The 20576-nt window shown below is 39.5% G+C and overlaps 1 protein-coding gene across 1 annotated transcript; it reads left to right on the top strand.

The window, feature by feature from the left end:
- The first annotated feature begins 320 nt into the window (after nucleotides 1-320).
- Nucleotides 321-20308, top strand: col1a2 (collagen, type I, alpha 2). Its single transcript, XM_079829045.1, has 49 exons — nucleotides 321-575; nucleotides 3088-3123; nucleotides 3344-3427; nucleotides 3750-3806; nucleotides 4033-4077; nucleotides 4289-4342; nucleotides 4417-4470; nucleotides 4548-4601; nucleotides 4694-4747; nucleotides 4915-4968; nucleotides 5391-5435; nucleotides 5573-5671; nucleotides 5765-5818; nucleotides 6342-6440; nucleotides 6531-6575; nucleotides 6850-6948; nucleotides 8028-8081; nucleotides 8188-8295; nucleotides 8501-8554; nucleotides 9644-9742; nucleotides 9912-9965; nucleotides 10108-10206; nucleotides 10291-10344; nucleotides 10449-10502; nucleotides 10588-10641; nucleotides 11118-11171; nucleotides 11430-11474; nucleotides 11565-11663; nucleotides 11741-11848; nucleotides 11991-12044; nucleotides 12142-12195; nucleotides 13461-13514; nucleotides 13675-13728; nucleotides 13844-13951; nucleotides 14146-14199; nucleotides 14288-14341; nucleotides 14471-14632; nucleotides 14728-14835; nucleotides 14940-15047; nucleotides 15138-15191; nucleotides 15343-15450; nucleotides 15551-15604; nucleotides 15693-15800; nucleotides 16877-16930; nucleotides 17018-17125; nucleotides 17328-17574; nucleotides 17671-17855; nucleotides 17950-18192; nucleotides 19883-20308. Exons 4-49 carry the CDS (start codon nucleotides 3804-3806, stop codon nucleotides 20027-20029), a joined length of 3813 nt encoding a protein of 1270 aa, XP_079685171.1. The 5' UTR covers nucleotides 321-575; nucleotides 3088-3123; nucleotides 3344-3427; nucleotides 3750-3803; the 3' UTR covers nucleotides 20030-20308.
- The last annotated feature ends 268 nt before the right edge of the window (nucleotides 20309-20576 follow it).

Below are 20576 nucleotides of genomic sequence, written 5' to 3'. Positions count from 1 at the left end.
GCATAGCGAGTATTCTTCAGTCAGATAGGCTATATCTCCCGTTATTGTGGTCAAATGCGCCAAACGTGCCACAAGTGTCCGCTTGACGCGCGCAGAGACCTATCCATCCTATAAGAGCCATTGAAAAGCCTGAGAAAAAACGGAAAGCTTTTCTCTTTTAAACATCGACCATGTCCACGTCCTCAAAAGAATGGATCTAATTAAAACGTTGTACTCGTCATCATTGTCAGGGCATTGCCAAAGTCTGAGAGAGAGAGAGGCTGGGATGAGGGCAGTGCTAGGATGAGAGTCATATAGAGTCTCTCTCTCCCATTGGTTTGGGGGCTCACTCCTGGACACGCAGTCAAGGGAACCTCCTGCCATATAAATAGGGCTGGTTGCTCTTTATTATTCTAGCATCACGGCAGCAGGTTCCTGCTAAGTTTGGAGTTTATATCACAACTGTATGCCTGCTTGAGATAAACCAGGGCACTGCAGCACAAGGAGTCTGCATGTCGGTTTAGACATGCTCAGCTTTGTGGATACCCGGATTCTGTTGCTGCTTGCAGTGACTTCGTACCTAGCATCATGTCAATGTAAGTCTGAAATATGCTCTTTTTTTTTGTCTAACCAAGGACCTTAAGGCTTTTTCTCTCTTCTTCTACTGGATTTGCTCCGCTTGTTTGGTTGAACCTTGCTGGGAAATTACCTCAAGGAAAGCTAGAACTGCATCTGAAGAATTGAGGCGTTTCCTTTTGGCTTTCCACTGTAAAATCCAGCGGATCTTTTTAATGGATACGTCGTGGTCTTGGATATTTTCATCTGTTGCGATTGAGAAACGGAAACACATGGCATAGTTATCAAAAAAAGTTTAAATATAGATATATATATATATACAGAGACAGCTGGTTAAACGTGTTTAGTTTATGGTTAGGGTGCTGTACCTCATCTTTGTCCCAGACTCCAAGAGTGTTTTTTTAATTATGGGGGTCTGTAAAATCTGCCCCCTGCTGGCTGAAGTCTGTAACATCACATTTAAGCAACATCCTATCAAATCTGATTTAAAATCACTCTTTTCAACATTAAAAAAGGAATAAGTTAGTATTTTTAAATAATACCTAAGACGCATATATGCAGAGTGACTTCAAATATAGGCCTATCATAAAATAGATCTCATGCCTCTCTAAAACAGTATTTTAGAACGAAATGGTTTAGTAAAACATTATTACTTTTCAATATTTTATAGCTTATTTCTAGAAAACAAGAAAATTGGCATTTAATGTGGCATTAGGTCATCATCCAGTAGTCAAATACGCCACCTGGTGGAGGATGAACGACATGACACGTAGCTGCTCCTCCAGCATAAAAACGATTTAGTTCAGTGGGTTCATAGTTCACAGTTGGCATTGCAACCGGAAGGCCTAAGCATGTAAACAACACCTGACAACCTCTACTGGGTTAGTAGTACCTGACAACCTCTACTGTATAGGACTCACTTGCTAAAATCAATCAATAAATATGTTCAGCCTAGGATAGTACTATATTATATACACTATGGAACAGGATACATTTGAATTAAAATATATTAATATATAAGTAATATACATAATCAAAAGATTGCATATTTGTCAATTCAAGAAATATTTTTAGAGAGATTTACTCAAATTGAATATATTAATTAGTAAATTATGCAAGTACAGAAATAATTGAATTAGGAATAATTTTATGCTTTTGGATATCATTTTTTAGACCGTTTTTACACCCATTCGCACAGATGCTCAATCATAAGAGCAAAGTTATTAAAATATCTTCAAAAGACACAAAATCAAACCCTGGCCTACTAGAATCAGGTCCTCTCATTTTAGCAATGCAAAAAAAAAATTAAAATGCATAATTTCCTTATTTTAACACAGAATTTTTGCATGTAAGGATATTGTATTTAGCATTTACAGTATGATGTTGTATTCTTCTGAAATGCTCACACTGAGTGAAGCCTAGAATAATAAATAGTACACGTCTTGTTTTTTTTTATCAATGTTACCATATTTCAACATTACTTGGAGTGCATAATAATCGATCACCTCTGTCTTCCCCTTTTTCTCTCTCTGTTTTTCCGTTTTCTTCCTCCACCCCCTCATCCTCATCATACAGCGGTCAGTACACTTGCATGAAGTTATTTCAATTGTATTAAAAGAGATATTTACCTTATCTGATGCCAAATCTCCACATGGATGATGATATTCGGTGAAACGCTCCTTTGGTCAATCTCAAATATACCAGAGCATTTCGGATTATCAGAGTTTCTGGGTTTTTCCTTCTTGCCTGTGACGGGAAGGAGGAAAGCAGTCCATTGGCTCAAGCAAATGTCAGTGAAACTAGAGACCACCTTATCCTGCCCAGCAGACGGCCTGGGCACAAAGGACCTTTTTAGATGGCCTGCTGAAGAGGTGGACTCAAAGTAACAAAATCAACATGCCGCAGAAATTCCTCCAACCTGGTGGATTTTGCCCAGCAGTTCCCTCAAGTGGACATGCATAGCATAGATTATTGCAATTGGCATAAATATGGGATATTATTTGGGATTGAGTCAAACTGCTCACCTGAATATCACACAACAGTACTGATAACCAAACAACAGAAGGTGCTTAAAGGAGCATAACAAAAGACTTCCGTGGGACAGGCTCAACGTCCTGTCCTAGGCCTGTGTGCTCCTCAAAGCACCTCTGTTGCCACCTCCATTAATATCTAATATCAGGCATGCAGATAAATGTATGTACTGATGAATACTGGATAGTGCATGCTATAACTCTTTTTGCAGACTAATTTGCATGTCTGTACTTTGAATAAGACAAGGAATGCTTTTAATATGAGATACTGCACATCACATGGCATGAGATTCTTAGAAAGATGGAATAGATAAATCCTGTATTTATTTATTCACTTTTCTATGTGCAATTAAGGTGATGAGTGTAGCATATCTAACTGTGACTCAAACCTGAAAATGCACCCTGCATAACCCGCATATGAAAAACAAACGTTCTTCATATGAAGGTCGACTTTAAACCATAGGTCTGTGCCTGTTGTCTGATTATACTTTTCTATAAATAGGACACCAGGGGACCAAAAGGACCCAGAGGTCAGAGGGTAAGTAATTTTTCAGCATTAAAGTATTGAAAATAGGCCAAAGGGTACATTTCAGTACAAGGTGTTTGACTGAACCATTATCTGTAGTGACATATGGACAGGAAAATGCTATTTTGTATAATCAGTGTCAGTTTCACTAGAATAGTGGCTAGTTCACGTCAACACTACAGATTTACCTCACATTACAGCAATCACAACTATTTGTTCTTGTTCTACATAGGGTCCTAAAGGACCAGATGGAAAACCCGGCAGACCTGGACTTACTGGGCCACCCGGCCCTCCTGGCCCCCCTGGTCTTGGTGGAGTAAGTTTCCATTTCAAACCAAAAACTTTTCCAGACACATAAACCTGTTTTTTTATATAGCGGTTGAGTGATTAAAGCTTGCGAGTAGTTATATTCGAGGCTCATGCTCCTCCCGTTGACCCATGACCGAGTCATATTTAACATTCGACCTTTAACCTTTGCCCTGAACCACGGCCTCAGAAATGGCTGTGAGCTGTATATATTTACAATGCAAGGATAGAAACAGTTTCGTAATTTAAGTATGAAATGTGACATTTCTTTCGGAATATTTTTGAATGATGGTGAAATATTGAGTTAATTTAAAAATGTATTACTTTTGTAGAACTTTGCTGCTCAATATGATGGAGGGAAAGGATCTGACCCCGGCCCTGGACCAATGGTGAGTTCATTTAATATCAGTCATTTCAGTTGTGAATCCTTTCTGTTAATATTAAATATTAAATACTTGAACAGATCATTACTGAAGTATGACGATTACTATTGCAGTGTCCTGCAAATTTAAGATTGGACATATTATTTAAGATAGGCCTACATTCGTCGTAATAGCTAAACCATCGCTGGTCATACTGAGCCACTCATATTTACTTTCATTTTCACTTTCTCAGGGTTTGATGGGATCTAGAGGCCCAGCCGGACCTCCTGGTTCCCCTGTGAGTATTTCATGCTTTTTAACTGGATTACAAATGTAGATTTGATTCTGCTTCAATATAAATGTGAATACAATTGCATGATTTAGAGTAAATTATTAGTTATATTATCAGTCATTTCATCAAATATCATTTTGCATATAGCCTGCGAGTATTCATGCCTCTAAAAAACTAAACGTGACATTCTTTTATTCCTTTTCCCATGAATATATAGGGACCTCAAGGATTCCAAGGACATGCTGGTGAGCCTGGAGAGCCCGGGCAAGCTGTAAGTATTCCTGTTTCACACAGTTTGGAAATGAGCTTTGAACGTAAAAGCTGATTTGTTTTATCTCTTTACAGGGAGGTGTTGGTTCTCGTGGTCCTCCTGGACCTCCTGGTAAAAATGGTGAAGATGTGAGTGCTATAATATCATGTGCTAATACTGAAACAATAACTTGACCATGCATTAACGGTGTGTCTTGACCTCTAAGGGTAACAATGGCAGACCTGGAAAACCTGGAGATAGAGGACCATCTGGACAACAGGTAAGGGCATCAAAATGTACTTTTTTTCTTTAAACCGAGCATATTTGTATCTACCTCAGTAAGGAGCTTCGTCTTTGCTCTTTCTTCTACAGGGTGCCCGTGGTTTCCCAGGAACTCCTGGACTTCCTGGCATGAAGGGACACAGAGTAAGTGCTCGAAAAGACATTGTGATCTTTTAGCCATCAATTCCCACATTTCTCATGGAAGATATACTGAAGTGAGAGCTTACATGTAGTCTCAAGTGCTTACACAGACAGACATGTTATGTAAGTAATCTTCTAAGTAACCATGATCTTAATTTCTTGTTCATCAGGGTTACACTGGTCTTGATGGACGCAAAGGAGAGCCTGGCGCAGCTGGTGTCAAGGTAATAATCACACCCTAAAGTTTGTGTGTTTGTTTCATGGCGGGAAAAAAATATAAAACTAAACTGTTTTTTTTGTGCTAATAACTGAATAAAAAAGGTTTCTCACAGAGTTAAACCCAGCAAAATCTTAAAATAGCATGCTTCAAATATGCTAATATTAAAAACGTGTGTGTCTTAGAACTCTAAAGCATCTCAGAGTATAAAGAAATGCACCTGCCACTTTCAAAATACATAAAAGGAAAGTGTTAATGCTTCTGACTTGTGAAGCTGCACTTTATGTATGAACGGTGCTATAAAAATGACATGCATTATTATTATTGATAATATTACTCATACCGTAAAGCATATTTTCTAGCCAATATAATGAATAACTTAATAATTGTGTCACATTTTAAAGGCTTATGTTTGTCTCTTTTCAACAGGGTGAGAATGGTTCTCCTGGATCAAACGGAACCCCCGGACAGAGAGTAAGTCAAATATGATTATTTTCTCAGTGTTATGAAAATGTTTAATGCATATTCCAATTCTGACTTCAGCACAAATGGCCTTAAATGCATACCTACATCAACCCTTCATCTCATATCTCATTGCTCTTGTTGCGCAGGGTGGTCGTGGTCTTCCTGGTGAGAGAGGTCGCGTTGGAGCTTCTGGCCCAGCTGGTGCTCGCGGTGCTGATGGCAACACTGGTCCTGCTGGCCCTGCTGTGAGTGGATTGGCTGCCCTTTGACCCCCTTGTCTCCGAAAATGTGCCGTATGACATAATTCTGTAGAAGTAACACATTTTCTCTCCTCTTAGGGTCCTTTGGGATCAGCTGGACCTCCCGGTTTCCCTGGTGCTCCTGGCCCTAAGGTATGAGTGACAACTGGTGAATTCAAAACAGAATTTGACTAAATCTGAAGTCTGAACCTTTGCATAAAATAATGTGCCAGAAGATTAATAAGAGAAGCTAATACTGGATGTGCATATCATTTGATTAGATCTCATGCTCTACATATGTGTTTTCTTAAAGGATAGTTCACCCAAAAATTAAAATGCTGTTATCATTTACTTGCCCTCTAGTTGTTCCAAACCTTTCTTTCTTCTGTTGAACACAAAAGAAGAAATTTAAAACGAATGTCGGTAACCAGTAGCCATTTACTTCCATACTAGGAAAAAAAATACTATGGCTACTGGCATCTGTCTGGTTACCAAGATTCATCAAAATATCTTCTTTTGTGTTCAACAGAAGAAACAAACTCATACAGGTCAAACTTGAGGGCGAGTCAACTTTGACAACATTTTCATTTTTGGGGTGAACTATCCCTTTAATTCATCACAGCAACCATCCTTCTTTTGCAATCTGTAATTTACAATTGTCTACAATATTTCACAGGGAGAAATTGGACCTCTTGGTCCCAGTGGCCCATCTGGACCTCAGGGACAAAGAGGAGAGCCAGGCACGAATGGTGCTGTGGGCCCAGTTGGACCCCCTGTAAGTGCATTTTAAATATTTGCAGATAAATGAATGAAGAATTTCTACATGAATAAAATAAATAATCTGTCTCTCTTTGTATTTTTACAGGGTAATCCTGGTGTTAACGGTATCACTGGTGCTAAGGGAGCAGCTGTGAGTTTCCATACGTTTCATTTGAACTAAATATGTTCACAAGAAATGTACAAATCATTCATTTACAGTTGTGTTTATTAACTGCTAGAGCGGCAAACGTTACATAGTGTACCTTTAAATTTAAAGCTAGCTAAAGTGTCACAATTCATCACAAAACAGAGGACTTTGCATTTACTCTACCGTGCTGTATCTTAAAATAACACCTCTATGAATCCATCCTTTGTGAGTAAGTGTTTATTCTTCTGTAAATATGTATTTCTGATGTCTTCCACAGGGCCTTCCTGGCGTTGCTGGTGCCCCTGGTTTCCCTGGCCCTAGAGGAGGCCCTGGCCCACAGGGACCTTCTGGAGCCTCTGGTCCAAGAGGTCTTGCTGTGAGTACCATGTAATGATGTACCCAATTGTTAGGTGTCATTTTGGGGTTTTGGCTGAAAGAAAAAACAGGCTGGAAAGTTTTAGAGAAACCATTACAGTCACACTTTAGATTAGGGTCCAATTCTCACTATTAACTAACGATTAACTATGACTTTTGTTTCAATAAACTCCTAATTACTGCTTATTAATAGTTAGTAAGGTAGTTGTTAAGTTTAGGGTTTGGGATGTAGAATATGATCATGCAGAATAAGGCATTAATATGTGCTTTAACAGCCAATATCCTAGTAATATGCATGCTAATAAGCAACTAGTTAATAGTGAGAATTGAAACCTAAAGTGTTACCACTATTACTTTAAAGGCCTGTTTACACCAAGAACAATAACGATAACTATATTAGCGTCCACACCAAAGCACAATATCGTTCTGTTTGTTCTAAGCACATCCTGCAGGTTTGTCGTCTGATGCTATAAATGCTACAGCTCTTTAAGGCAGGACAGATTCTGATTTGCTGTCAGTTATTTTTATCATTCACAATTTTTAAAACTATATTTGTATGGTTATCATTATAGTTATCGTCCTTGGTATGAACGGACCATAACAGATTCATTATCCAAAATTCTGACACAGATAAAAAAGCAGCTTTCAAGTGAAATCATCCAGGTTTAATTCGTTTTAAAAGAGGACACGTTTTCAATTGATAACACACTTCAATTGATAATACAATCATGATATGGAAATACTTTGCAGTCAAATGTATATTACATAGATTTACAGTAACAATTACATAGGTCTCTATGTATCTATAGGCTAGATAGATTTTTATTGAAACAAAATTTTACAAAAATCAGAAGTAACCAATTGAGGGAGGAACATATTTTAATAATAAATTATGTTAAAGGTAGTATAAAAGTTATTCTATTAAATTATCCCAAACAAAGGGTCATTTAATTTTTCGTTTTGGTGCATCACTGCTGTCTATTCTATGTTCATTCACATATTTTTAATAATGAAACGATTTGTACATCTCATAAGTGGAACACTGAAACAGTCTAACCTTTGAACTGTTTTGCTGCTCAGGGTGACCCTGGACCCGCTGGAGTGAAGGGAGATTCTGGTGTCAAGGGTGAGCCTGTGAGTAAACACACTATCAGGCATCTCAACATATTTGATAAGCATGCAGTTTGTATTCTAGCGGAATGCCCTTGTTCACCTCCTTCTTTGCCTGCTTCCCGTACAGGGTAGTGCTGGTCCTCAGGGACCCACTGGTCCTTCTGGTGAAGAGGGCAAGAGAGGCTCAACTGGAGAGCAGGGATCTACTGGACCCTTGGGAATGCGTGGATCTAGAGTAAGTTTGATCTGGGCATTTCCATTTTCATAACTTTCAGAGAGAGAATAGACAATGATCACAAAAGCTTGACTATCATTATAAGAGTACTACAGGGACGACAAGGCACAGATCTGAAAGACAAAGTACAGAACAGTACAGAAAATAAAAAAATATTTTTTATAATGTATTTGTATTAATCTATGTCCATTCACGTTTCTTGCAGGGAGCCGCTGGTACTCGTGGTCTGCCTGGTCTGGCTGGCAGATCAGGCCCAATGGTAAGATTCAAGTGATATTAAACTGTTCTGTATTGGATCAAACTACAGTAGTGGCCAAAAGTGAGAGGATTTTTGGTTTTAATGACCCAAGTTTGATTAAACCATTAAAATATGAGGTCTATGTGAGGGAAGAACAAAACACTAAATTTGGTCAAGGTTTTTAACTGACAAAATTATTTGTTGAAAAAGGGTAACTACAGCTACAGGTTTTATTTTACTATGAAAAAATAAAATATTTGGTTTTAATGAGCCTACAAGTTTGATTAAACCATCTAAATATGAGGTCAATATTTTATATTTTTTAAATATGAGGGAAGAACAAAACACTAAATTTGGTCAAGGTTTTTTATCTGACAAAATTATTTGTCAAAAAAAAGGGCAAACGACAGCTACAGGTTTTATTTTACTATGAAAAAATAAAATATTTGGTTTTAATGAGCCCACAAGTTTGATTAAACCATCAAAATATGAGGTCAATATTTTATATTTTTTAAATATGAGGGAAGAACAAAACACTAAATTTGGTCAAGGTTTTTTATCTGACAAAATTATTTGTCAAAAAAAAAGGGCAAACTACAGCTACAGGTTTTATTTTACTATGAAAAAAGAATGCATAGAAAATCGCAGGAAAAAGCATACATTGACTACAACATAACAGGTATTAATATTTCATTGTTCATAATCTCTTTGACATTTCATTGCTTTATTACAAATACAACTATTGACCAAGCACAATACTTTAAAAAAATCTTTAAAATTTTTTTTATTTTAAACACGTTTTTAATGATTTAGCCCAGTTAATTAAAGGCTTTTTACTTTCACCACACGAGTGCCGTGGACTAGCATTTCGTCTTTATAATATTTTATTTATATTTGAATAAAGTGTGAAGATGTCAATTTTCCTAGGCCGGACACCACTGTTGCCCACTAGTGTATGTATATAGAACGTGACAGTAGTTTAGCTGCTTTGGATAAAAGCATAGATCGCTAATCATCAGATAAATAATATCTCTTTTGATAGTCCTGCAAAGCTCTGAAAACCCATGCAGTTATACAAAAGACACTGATCTTTGACTCCTGTACCTTCAGGGCATGCCTGGTCCCCGTGGTGCTACTGGTGCCCCTGGAGCCCGTGGACCTCCTGGAGATGCTGGTCGTGCTGGTGAGGCTGGTCTTCTTGGAACCAGAGTGAGTATCACAATTAACCTCCCACTAATTTTTATCTGTTCAGTCCATTGTGACAGGGAAAATCTGTAGATTACAAAGCAAGAAAAACATATCTCTCTACAATTCTACAAGCATGTTTGAGATCAGTCATTCTTGATATAAACAACACCTTCATCTTGTATCTTTTCAGGGTCTCCCTGGTAGCCCTGGCAGTTCTGGACCCCCAGGAAAGGAAGGGCCCGCTGTGAGTACAATCGCAGTTATACATATACCCACAAAGTTTTGAGTTACCCAAAGTCATTTCTGAAAACATTAAATGAAAAAAAATATTACTAATATTATGAGCATTGTGGGCACTCATCACCGATTTATATGTCGTATTCTAGGGTGCCTCTGGTCAAGATGGTCGCTCCGGCCCCCCTGGCCCAACTGGACCCAGAGGCCAACCTGGTAATATTGGATTCCCCGGCCCTAAAGGACCTTCTGTAAGTAATGACTATTTTGTGTACTTCATCTCTATTTAGAGATTCAAAAAGTAGCATTGAGCTTATCAATAAACCTCCTTGCAGGGTGAGGCTGGCAAGCCTGGTGAGAAGGGACCTGGTGGCCCAACTGGACTGAGAGTAAGTGTTTCAGAGAGACAGAGGAATATATGCGTTCATCAGTATCATTGGAGTGAGTTACTGTAGTAGAGCTGCTCTGATTCAGTCCCTTACTTTTCACTTAGGGTATCCCTGGTCCTGATGGTAACAACGGCCCTGCTGGTCCCGTCGGACTTGCTGTAAGTAGGATTACTTGACTATGTGGATTAGCACATGACTTTTCACTTTTTCTTAGTGGTAACAGATTGTTGTCTTCTCATTTAGGGTGCCCCAGGCGAGAAAGGAGAGCAGGGAGCCTCTGGTGCTCCTGGTTTCCAGGTCAGTTTCACGCCATGCCTGCTGAAACCCACTAAAAGTACTCAATGAAGTGTTTCTCAACCTTTTTGCTCATATGTACACCCATAACCCCATCTGTAGGCGATCAAGTACCCCCTATTTACACCAAAACACGTTCCTTTTAACTTTCATTATATTGGGAATGGGAATCCTTTAGCACAATCATAAGTATTATTAAATGGGTTATTACAGTGACTGACGTTTAAACTAAAAACAAGTAATACAGTGGATGAGAAGCTTAGCTTGTAGCTCGAGCTTATTTTTTGACAGTTCATATGCAGGTGTAAGAAATGCAGACAAAAGCAAAATCAAAAGGTTTCCATGTACCCCCTAGGTGTACCCATGGTTGGGAATCACTGTTATATAGCATAAGATAAAGTTATAATAGTCTTGTATGCATTCTACCCATTTATCTAGTGACTTCTCAACAACTTATGTCGCTCATTCAACTTTAACAGGGTCTTCCTGGCCCCGCTGGACCTGTTGGTGAGGCTGGCAAGCCTGGAGATAGAGTAAGTTCTTGTCACAAGAAACATCTTGCATTTAATATATAATGCATATCCTGCAGTACATACAAAAAATATATACATACTACATATACTTATCACTGAATATATGGTGATGATGAGTCAATTCTCATTTTAGAGCATGTTTTACCAGTATTTTACTGAAGAATGAGAATTTATTGTTTTCAAGGCTCAGCTGCTATGCAGCTAATGGATGCATAATGCCATGCAAACCATTTACAAATATTAATCATCTCTCGATAGGGTATCCCTGGAGATCAAGGTGCATCAGGACCTGCTGGTGTGAAGGTGACCTACCTCTCTGATTTCTTGTTCTGTGATTATTTTCACATTCAGGGGAATAAAAGACTGTTCTTCCTCGCTTTTATCACTGTTTAGGGAGAGCGTGGCACCCCTGGACTCACTGGTGGTGCTGGCCCTCAGGGACCCATTGGTACTCGTGGCCCTGCTGGTACTCCTGGCCCTGATGGAAACAAGGTAGGTATATGCGTCACCACACGCCATCCAGACAGATCATTTTTATGAGTATAATTGACAAAATATGTATTCTTCAGGGAGAGCCTGGTGCAGCTGGAGCTGCTGGTGCCCCTGGACACCAGGGAGCTGCTGGCATGCCTGGAGAGCGTGGCGGCGCTGGCACCCCTGGATCTAAGGGAGAGAAGGTGTGTGTTGGAGCAATGCTCATGGTCGCCATAATGACGAAACGGATTTCGAGAGAAATTTTGATGTACAGCATTCCATAGTGGATATGTTGCTAACCCTGTATGACTCCTAGCTGACTAAAAAAATGTATTTGATACACAGGGTGAGGCTGGATACAGAGGACTAGAGGGCAATTCTGGAAGAGATGGTTCCCGTGTAAGTACACCATGTACCTATATCTCATTTTATTCTTAATAAAATAAAATAAAAATGCATACATTTTGATTTTATGGTACTTTTCTTTCATTTACAGGGTGCTCCTGGACCCAGTGGACCCCCTGGACCTGCTGGTGCTAATGGTGACAAGGTAAAGAGCATTCTCTCAGCTGTTATGTCTGATCTAAGCAGAGGGCTGTAGCTATCTACGTAAATCATTGACATTGAAGATTTACACCAGTCCAAAGAGATCCCCCGCTCTCCATTTTGTATGGATCTTGCATGATATGTTGCACATCATAGCCATAATATGTCAAAAGCGACAGCATACAAATGAATATATTTAATGGCATGGCACTAACAGAACGATAAAAAAGATTATTACGTTCTCAAGGGGCAAGTAATTTGCCTCCTTGACCGACTGCTGGAAGAAGAAACCCCTGCTGGCCACTGTCACAATATGGCCAGATATAGAGAATCACTGCTGCCCTCTGCTGGAAAGTTCAAAATATATTCCATCATTCAAAAACACTGAAGTTAGGTTAAAGGGATAGTTAGGGATACCCAACAATTTTGTCATCACTTACTCACCTTCATGTTGTTCCAAACCTGTGTGGGTTTGTTTCTTCTGTTGAACACGAAAGAAGATATTTTAAAGAATGTTGGTAACAAAACAGTTGACGGTAGCCATTGACTTCCATAGAACCGTCAACTGTCTGGTCACCAATATGTATTAAAATATGTGTGTTCAGCAGAAGAAACAAACTCATACAGGTTTGGAACAACTTGAGAGTTTGAGTAAACTTGAGTAAATGCTGACAGAGTAGACAGTCCCTTTAAAGCCATGACATGATTGATTCATTTTCAATGTTGTTTTTATTTGATTATCACCTACAATCTCTGGAAATATTTAACAATGGTGTATGATTCTTACTATAAGATAAAAAGCAATCAAACATTGCTGCATTCATTTAAATGTGGTCCAAATCAGATTTTTACTTCTCACATATGACACTGTTTTAAGATGACAGCGTGAACAAAAAAAAAAAATTACACATTTTCATTTCTGATACTGATAATTCTGTTCTAGACCACTTGCATATGTTTAAACAAATTATAAACATGTACATGTTTTTTCTTTTTCATCAAATGGATGGACTACATGGAGCATTGCACATATATTTAAAATAAATATATTGATGTGCACTAGGTCTCAAATTTAAAACAAATGGGCCACATTTAATTCATGTGAACAACTTCACAACAAAATGGAATGGGACTATTTCAGCATGAATGTAGCTGATGGATCTCCAAAATGATTTTAAAAGTACTTCCTTTACTTGGAAGACTGGCAAAAGTACAAAAAGTTGTTGTAAAGATAATTTTGATCAAACTTACCTCTGTGTTCTGTTCCAGGGTGAGACTGGCTCATTCGGTCCTCCTGGACCTGCTGGTGCTCGTGGTGCTCCTGTGAGTATATAATCATTTCTTTATCACACATTAATACCTTGATTTCTATCATACAAATTGTCCAATATTGAGGAACCGACTAAAAAAAAAAGAACTGTGCATAAGCTATAATTCACTTCAGAATCAAGCATTCATGCTCAAATCTTGCCATGTCTTTTAGGGAGAGCGTGGTGAGTCTGGCCCTGCTGGACCTTCCGGTTTTGCTGGACCCCCTGTAAGTCCACATGAATTCTGCTACTAAAGAATGCTTTAGACGTCCAAACCAGCTGTTTTAAAAACTCTGAAAAGAAATGCACTGAAAACTGACAGGCACACAATGCGTCTTGTAGGGTGCTGATGGCCAGACTGGACAAAGAGGTGAGAAAGGACCTGCTGGTGTAAAGGGTGACATTGGACCCCCTGGCCCTGCTGGTCCCGCTGGCAATACTGGACCCCTCGTAAGTTTGAGACTACATTTAATTTAACACATTTACTGGTGAAGAAACATGCCTTACTGAGACTTTACTTCTTGGATATAATTGTAAAAATCATAGTAGTATGGATAAATTCACTTTGTCTCAGTCAAAGGCAATACATTTATGTACCTCTTTTATGATTTTGAACTTGTTTTAAATGTCTTGCGCTACTTTAGGGTGCTTCTGGTCCTTCTGGACCACCTGGTGCCCGTGGTGACAGCGGTCCCCCTGTATGTATACTTTAATGGATTATTTTATGGTATTATGAGGAGGTTTTGTTGTGTGACTTTTACCCATGAATTTCTGGCTCTATCCTAGGGTCTGACTGGCTTCCCTGGTGCCGCTGGCAGAGTTGGACCTCCTGGTCCTGCTGTGAGTAATATCAGATAACTATACATTAACTTGTTCAGACCTAATACTTCAGATCATCTGCATGCTTCATTTCAGGATTATAATGCTATCTTTACGGTCTAACATGTAATCTTTCTTCCCAACCATTAGGGTATTGTTGGAGCTGCTGGTCCCACTGGTGCTCCCGGAAAGGATGGCCCACGTGGTGCTCGTGGTGATGTTGGCCCTGCTGGTCCCCCAGGAGAGAATGGAATGATTGGACCCGCTGGTCTGTCTGGCGAGAAGGGATCCCCTGGAGAGTCTGGCGCACCCGTAAGTACTAGTTGAACAAGCTAGACCATGTTAATCGCAAAGTATTACTAAGTATATATTATGTCTCATTATAAACTTGTTCTGTTTAAAAATAGGGAGCACCTGGGCCTGCTGGGCCTCAGGGTCAGTTGGGAACTTCTGGATTCAATGGTCTTCCTGGCTCCAGAGGTGACCGTGGTCTTCCTGGTGGCCCCGGTTCTGTTGTAAGTGCACTGACCGACCTCTTGATTGTGTCCAAACTATTCAAAACATGTTCCAGGGTAAATAAATATTGATGTGAAATATTGTGTGTGTGTGTGTACCTTAGGGTGACTCTGGGAGAGTTGGCCCTGCTGGTGCCCCTGGTGCCCGTGGTCCCTCTGGCAACATTGGTATGCCCGGTATGACTGGTCCTCAGGGTGAGGCTGGACGTGAGGTAAGTAACAGTTTTACTTCATCTTAAGACACAATTTCCAGGGTCCTTTTGGTATACAATATTTACAAATGCTTCTGTGTTATTTTGTAGGGAAGCCCTGGTAATGATGGACCTCCTGGCCGTCCTGGTGTTGCTGGCGTTAAGGTATACAGCTCTGATATGAATTTATATTTATGCTGGTCTACCAATAGCTTATCCTAAGACTGTAGTCGTGTAATACATTTTAAAGGGCAGAACAGATTTTGTTATATAGAAATGACACAATTTTACTGAACTGGCCTATTTCAACTACCAGGGTGATCGTGGTGAGCCTGGTTCCCCTGGAACCGCTGGACCCGTCGGCGCTCCTGGACCCAACGGACCATCAGGCGCTGTTGGCAGACCCGGAAACCGTGGTGAATCTGTATGTGATCTGTATCTGTATCAGTGGGAAAAAAAAGTCACAGCATTTACTGAATTATAAACAAATTAACTAAACAATCTCTCATTTACACACCCTTCAGGGACCTTCTGGTTCTTCTGGCCCTGCTGGACCTGCTGGAGCAAGAGGTGCACCTGTAAGTGTGTCAGACAGAAGGACTCGGTAAATATTTTCCGTGAAAGTTTCTTCCTTTCAATTCATTCTTGTGTCTCTCTGTTTAACAGGGCCCTGCTGGACCTCGTGGTGAGAAGGGTGTAGCTGGAGACAAGGGAGATAGGGGCATGAAGGGACTTCGTGGACATCCTGGTCTGCAGGGAATGCCCGGAAACAATGTAAGTGGAACAACTTTGCTGATAATCTTAAACATCTTTTTCCTGTGAAAACAGTTAGAACAGTTTTTTCAGTTCTCAGATTATTAAACAGTGGTGGACAAAGTACAAAACAAGTAAAAGTACAGATATCCTATTAAATCATTACTACATTAAAAGTACTAATTTTCAGTTGTAAAAGTGCTTGATTTTAATAAGATTTAAAAGAAAATGTAGGTACACTACATTTATTTTAGCCAGCACTAGTCAGTATTCAGCACAAATAAGAAAAGCATTTAATATGCATTACAAATAAGCTAACTTTTATATCACAACTAAACATTAAACTTTAATATACTAAAATATCAGTTTACATAACTGATAATTCAAGTGTACAAACAAGTGAAATAAATACTATACTAAAATATATTATTATACTAAAAATTCAATGTACAGACGGCACATGGGGCAAAATGTGTTAACATGTTAAGAGGAACAATATGCAAATATACTAGTTTATATAATTTGTAACTGCTACAACAGCAGGGAAGATGCATGGACATTTATATGCATTATATTATCAAAAAATCGCCTACTCCATACTGATGGTGAACACTCACAGCATTTCAATGGCCTTAAAAAGCTTGCCATTTTACTGCAGTTCACAAGTAACTGACAGTCATGGGCTAAATATGATTTCATTGACAATAAATAATCAACACTAAATTGCATTGCAATATCCCTGTTCTTGGCTTATTATGTCCAGTTAATTGAATCAGTGATTTGTTGACTCAACAACAGATGCAAGTCCAACTGTTCAATGTTATTTGTGAACCAATTCAGCAGATTCATAAGAAATATTAAAATTATGAATCGCACTTGCTCCTCAGAGGAATTGGCAATTTCAATTATATGTTTTATGAAATGTAGTGGAGTAAAAGTTCTAATATAGCATAGTATAATATAGTACAGATATTTGAAAAAATGTACTTAAATACAGTAACGCAGTAGAAATATTTTTTTTTGTCCACCACTGTTAAATCATTAAATGATTGAGCATAAAAGACTCCAGAACCAGAACAAATGTAACTTTCTTACAGGGTCCTTCTGGTGACAGTGGCGCTGCTGGTATTGCTGGTCCTGCTGGTCCAAGAGTAAGTAACTTTCTCATTCTCCAGACTTAGGATTTTGTCATGATATTGAGGGAAGGTTCATAATGGTTATCTGCAATTTTTCTTCAGGGCCCATCTGGTCCTAATGGTCCCCCTGGTAAGGACGGTTCAAATGGCATGCCTGGTGCTATTGGACCACCTGGACATCGTGGTCCTCCTGGACATGTTGGACCTGCTGTAAGTAAATATACATTTGAGTATTTCTTTTCATTTTATGTTTCCAGAGACAATTAATTGTTAATAGTAAGACAACGTGAGAAAATAAATACCTATAATATAGAAAATCTCATATCTTACCTTGAGATGGAATGTCGAGAAAAACACAAAGTTGTTACCATAAATACGATATGTGGTTAATCAATTGTGTGTTTGACCGCAGGGTCCTCCTGGAACTCCTGGTCTTCCCGGACCCGCTGGCCCAGCTGGTGGCGGATACGACACATCTGGAGGCTATGATGAGTACAGAGCTGACCAGGGCTCTCTCAGGGCCAAGGATTATGAGGTGGATGCCACCATCAAGTCCTTGAACACTCAGATTGACAATCTGCTTTCCCCCGAGGGCTCAAAGAAGAACCCTGCTCGTACTTGCCGTGACATCAGGCTGACCCACCCAGAATGGAGCAGCGGTAAGTGACCAAAGCAATTTCAGGTCTTTCTTTTTCCAGTAGCGCCAACACTCTCACTTCTTCTGACTTCCGCTAATTATCTGTTGCTTTCTGTAGGTTTCTACTGGATCGACCCCAACCAGGGCTGCACCATGGATGCCATCAAGGCCTTCTGCGACTTTTCTACTGGACAAACCTGCATCCACCCCCACCCCGAGAGCATCCCACGCAAGAACTGGTACAGAAGCTCCCAGGAGAAGAAACACACTTGGTTTGGCGAGACCATCAATGGTGGTACTGAGGTAAGTCACAGTATTTCACAACATTCAGAAAGGACTAAATAAATGACGAAAGAGAAAGTAGTCTGAAGGTTGTATTCTTCCATTCTCTTTTCAGTTTGCTTACAATGATGAGACCCTGAGCCCACAATCCATGGCTACTCAGCTGGCCTTCATGCGTCTGCTGGCCAACCAGGCAGTCCAGAACGTCACCTACCACTGCAAGAACAGCATCGCCTACATGGATGCTGAGAATGGAAACCTGAAGAAGGCTGTGTTGCTGCAGGGCTCCAACGATGTGGAGCTCCGGGCGGAGGGCAACAGCCGCTTCACTTTCAGCGTCCTAGAGGATGGCTGCAGTGTAAGTTCTCTTTTTACACTTTGATTAAACAGATCAAATCTTTATTCAGTTTACAAATTTACAAAATAAGAGGTCAAAGGGATAGTTCACCCAAAAATGAAAATTCTGTCATTAATTACTCACCCTCATGTCGTTCCTAACCTGTAAGACTTTCGTTAATTTTCGGAACACAAATTAAGAGAGGTTCTGTCCCTTTATTGACGGCTACACAACTGACACTTCTTCAAAAAGTTCATAAAGAGGTCGTAAAACTAATCCATATGAATTGAATGGTTTAGTCCAAATTTTCTTAAGAGACACGATCACTTTATATGATGAACAGATCGATTTTTTTTTATATGTGAATAAAAGCCTTTCATAAACACATCAGTTGTGGTAAACGGAAGCTCAAGCATGTTCACTTGATGTGTGAGAACCAATGAGGTTCATTCTCGTTACGCATAACGATTGAGCTTCCTCAAGAACCAATGAGGTTCAATCTCGTGTTACGCAGAATGTTTGAGCTTCTGCAAGAACCAATGAGGTTCATTCTCGTGTTACGCAGCACGTTTGAGCTTCCTCAAGAACCAATGAGGATCATTCTTGTGTTATGCATCACGTTTGAGCTTCTGCAAGAACCAATGAGGTTCATTCTCGTGTTACGCATCACATTTGAGCTTCCTCAAGAACCAATGAGGTTCATTCTCGTGTTACGCATCACATTTGAGCTTCCTCAAGAACCAATGAGGTTCATTATTGTGTTATGCATCACATTTGAGCTTCCTCAAGAACCAATGAGGTTCATTATTGTGTTACGCATCACGTTTGAGCTTCTGCATGAACCAATGAGGTTCATTCTCGTGTTACGCAGCACGTTTGAGCTTCCTCAAGAACCAATGAGGTCCATTCTCGTGTTATGCATCACTTTGAGCTTCTGCAAGAACCAATGAGGTTCATTCTCGTGTTACGCATCACATTTGAGCTTCCTCAAGAACCAATGAGGTTCATTCTCGTGTTATGCATCACGTTTGAGCTTCTGCAAGAACCAATGAGGTTCATTCTCGTGTTATGCATCACATTTGAGCTTCCTCAAGAACCAATGAGGTTCATTCTCGTGTTATGCATCACGTTTGAGCTTCTGCATGAACCAATGAGGTTCATTCTCGTGTTACGCATCACATTTGAGCTTCCTCAAGAACCAATGAGGTCCATTCTCGTGTTATGCATCACGTTTGAGCTTCTGCAAGAACCAATGAGGTTCATTCTCGTGTTATGCAACACATTTGAGCTTCCTCAAGAACCAATGAGGTTCATTCTCGTGTTATGCATCACGTTTGAGCTTCTGCAAGAACCAATGAGGTTCATTCTCGTGTTACGCATCACATTTGAACTTCCTCAAGAACCAATGAGGTTAATTCTCGTGTTACACAGCACGTTTGGACTTCCTCAAGAACCAATGAGGTTTATTCTCGTGTTACACATCACGTTTGAGATTCTGCAAGAATCAATGAGGTTCATTATTGTGTGTTAGTATTTAGATTTTTGGGTGAACTAACCCTTTAAGAGTTTAATATTATACAGTCACAGAGGACAGTGCTCAACATGCATGTGAGATGGTCCATCTAATTTTACATCACAGCATGTTTATGACAGTTTGAGGTCAAAAAACACTTCACTTAATATGTTTTGTCTTTTTGTTGCTTCCTTGCAGAGACACACTGGCCAGTGGAGCAAGACAGTCATTGAATACAGAACAAATAAACCATCTCGCCTTCCAATCCTCGACATTGCACCTTTGGACATTGGTGGCGCAGATCAAGAGTTTGGTTTGGACATTGGCCCAGTCTGTTTCAAATAAATAGACTCATGATAAATTAAACGAAAGAAAGAAAGAAAAAAGAAAAATCTCTGCCCTTCTTTCTGTGTTTTTTTTTTTTATACTGAATGCTGATTTTTTTCTGCAAATCCACTTGCTTAAGCTGGGCTCTATCGGAGAGGACCAATGGACTGAACGGAGCGTTGCGCAATGCAAATTAATACAGCAGCCCAAAGAGACACGGGATTGGGATAACACCATGTTATGGGACATGTCATCATTTTGTAAAATAAAAGAAGTGTAATAAAAACAATGAAAGTATACATCACTTTGTGGTCTTTGTATATCTTCCAAAGAGGAAGTTTAAAACCACAATTTCCGTAAGGTTTAAACTACCTCATGTGTAAAGGAAAATGATAATCAACATCCTAGTTGTCACTAGTTGGTACTAAGGCTTCAAGCTCTGTCCTGTTTCAAAGGTGCTCCAATACTTGAAGCAGTGATATTATATGGTGCTAAACATGCAGCTGTGGAGAAACCACTGTTACTGTATTACTTTGTATTGTCTCTGAGGAATATTGCACAGGTC

This window comes from Gobio gobio (assembly GCF_949357685.1).
Source record: "Gobio gobio genome assembly, chromosome: 11".
Lineage (NCBI taxonomy): Eukaryota > Metazoa > Chordata > Actinopteri > Cypriniformes > Gobionidae > Gobio > Gobio gobio.
This window is presented reverse-complemented; position numbering and strand designations above follow the sequence as displayed.

What these genes read in the sequence shown, in the direction of transcription:
- col1a2 (XM_079829045.1), top strand. An exon ending in CTGGTCCTGCTGGCCCTGCT is followed by an intron (nt 5,672 to 5,764) that starts GTGAGTGGATTG and finishes CTCTCCTCTTAG; the next exon opens with GGTCCTTTGGGATCAGCTGG. An exon ending in CTGGCAAGCCTGGAGATAGA is followed by an intron (nt 11,172 to 11,429) that starts GTAAGTTCTTGT and finishes ATCTCTCGATAG; the next exon opens with GGTATCCCTGGAGATCAAGG.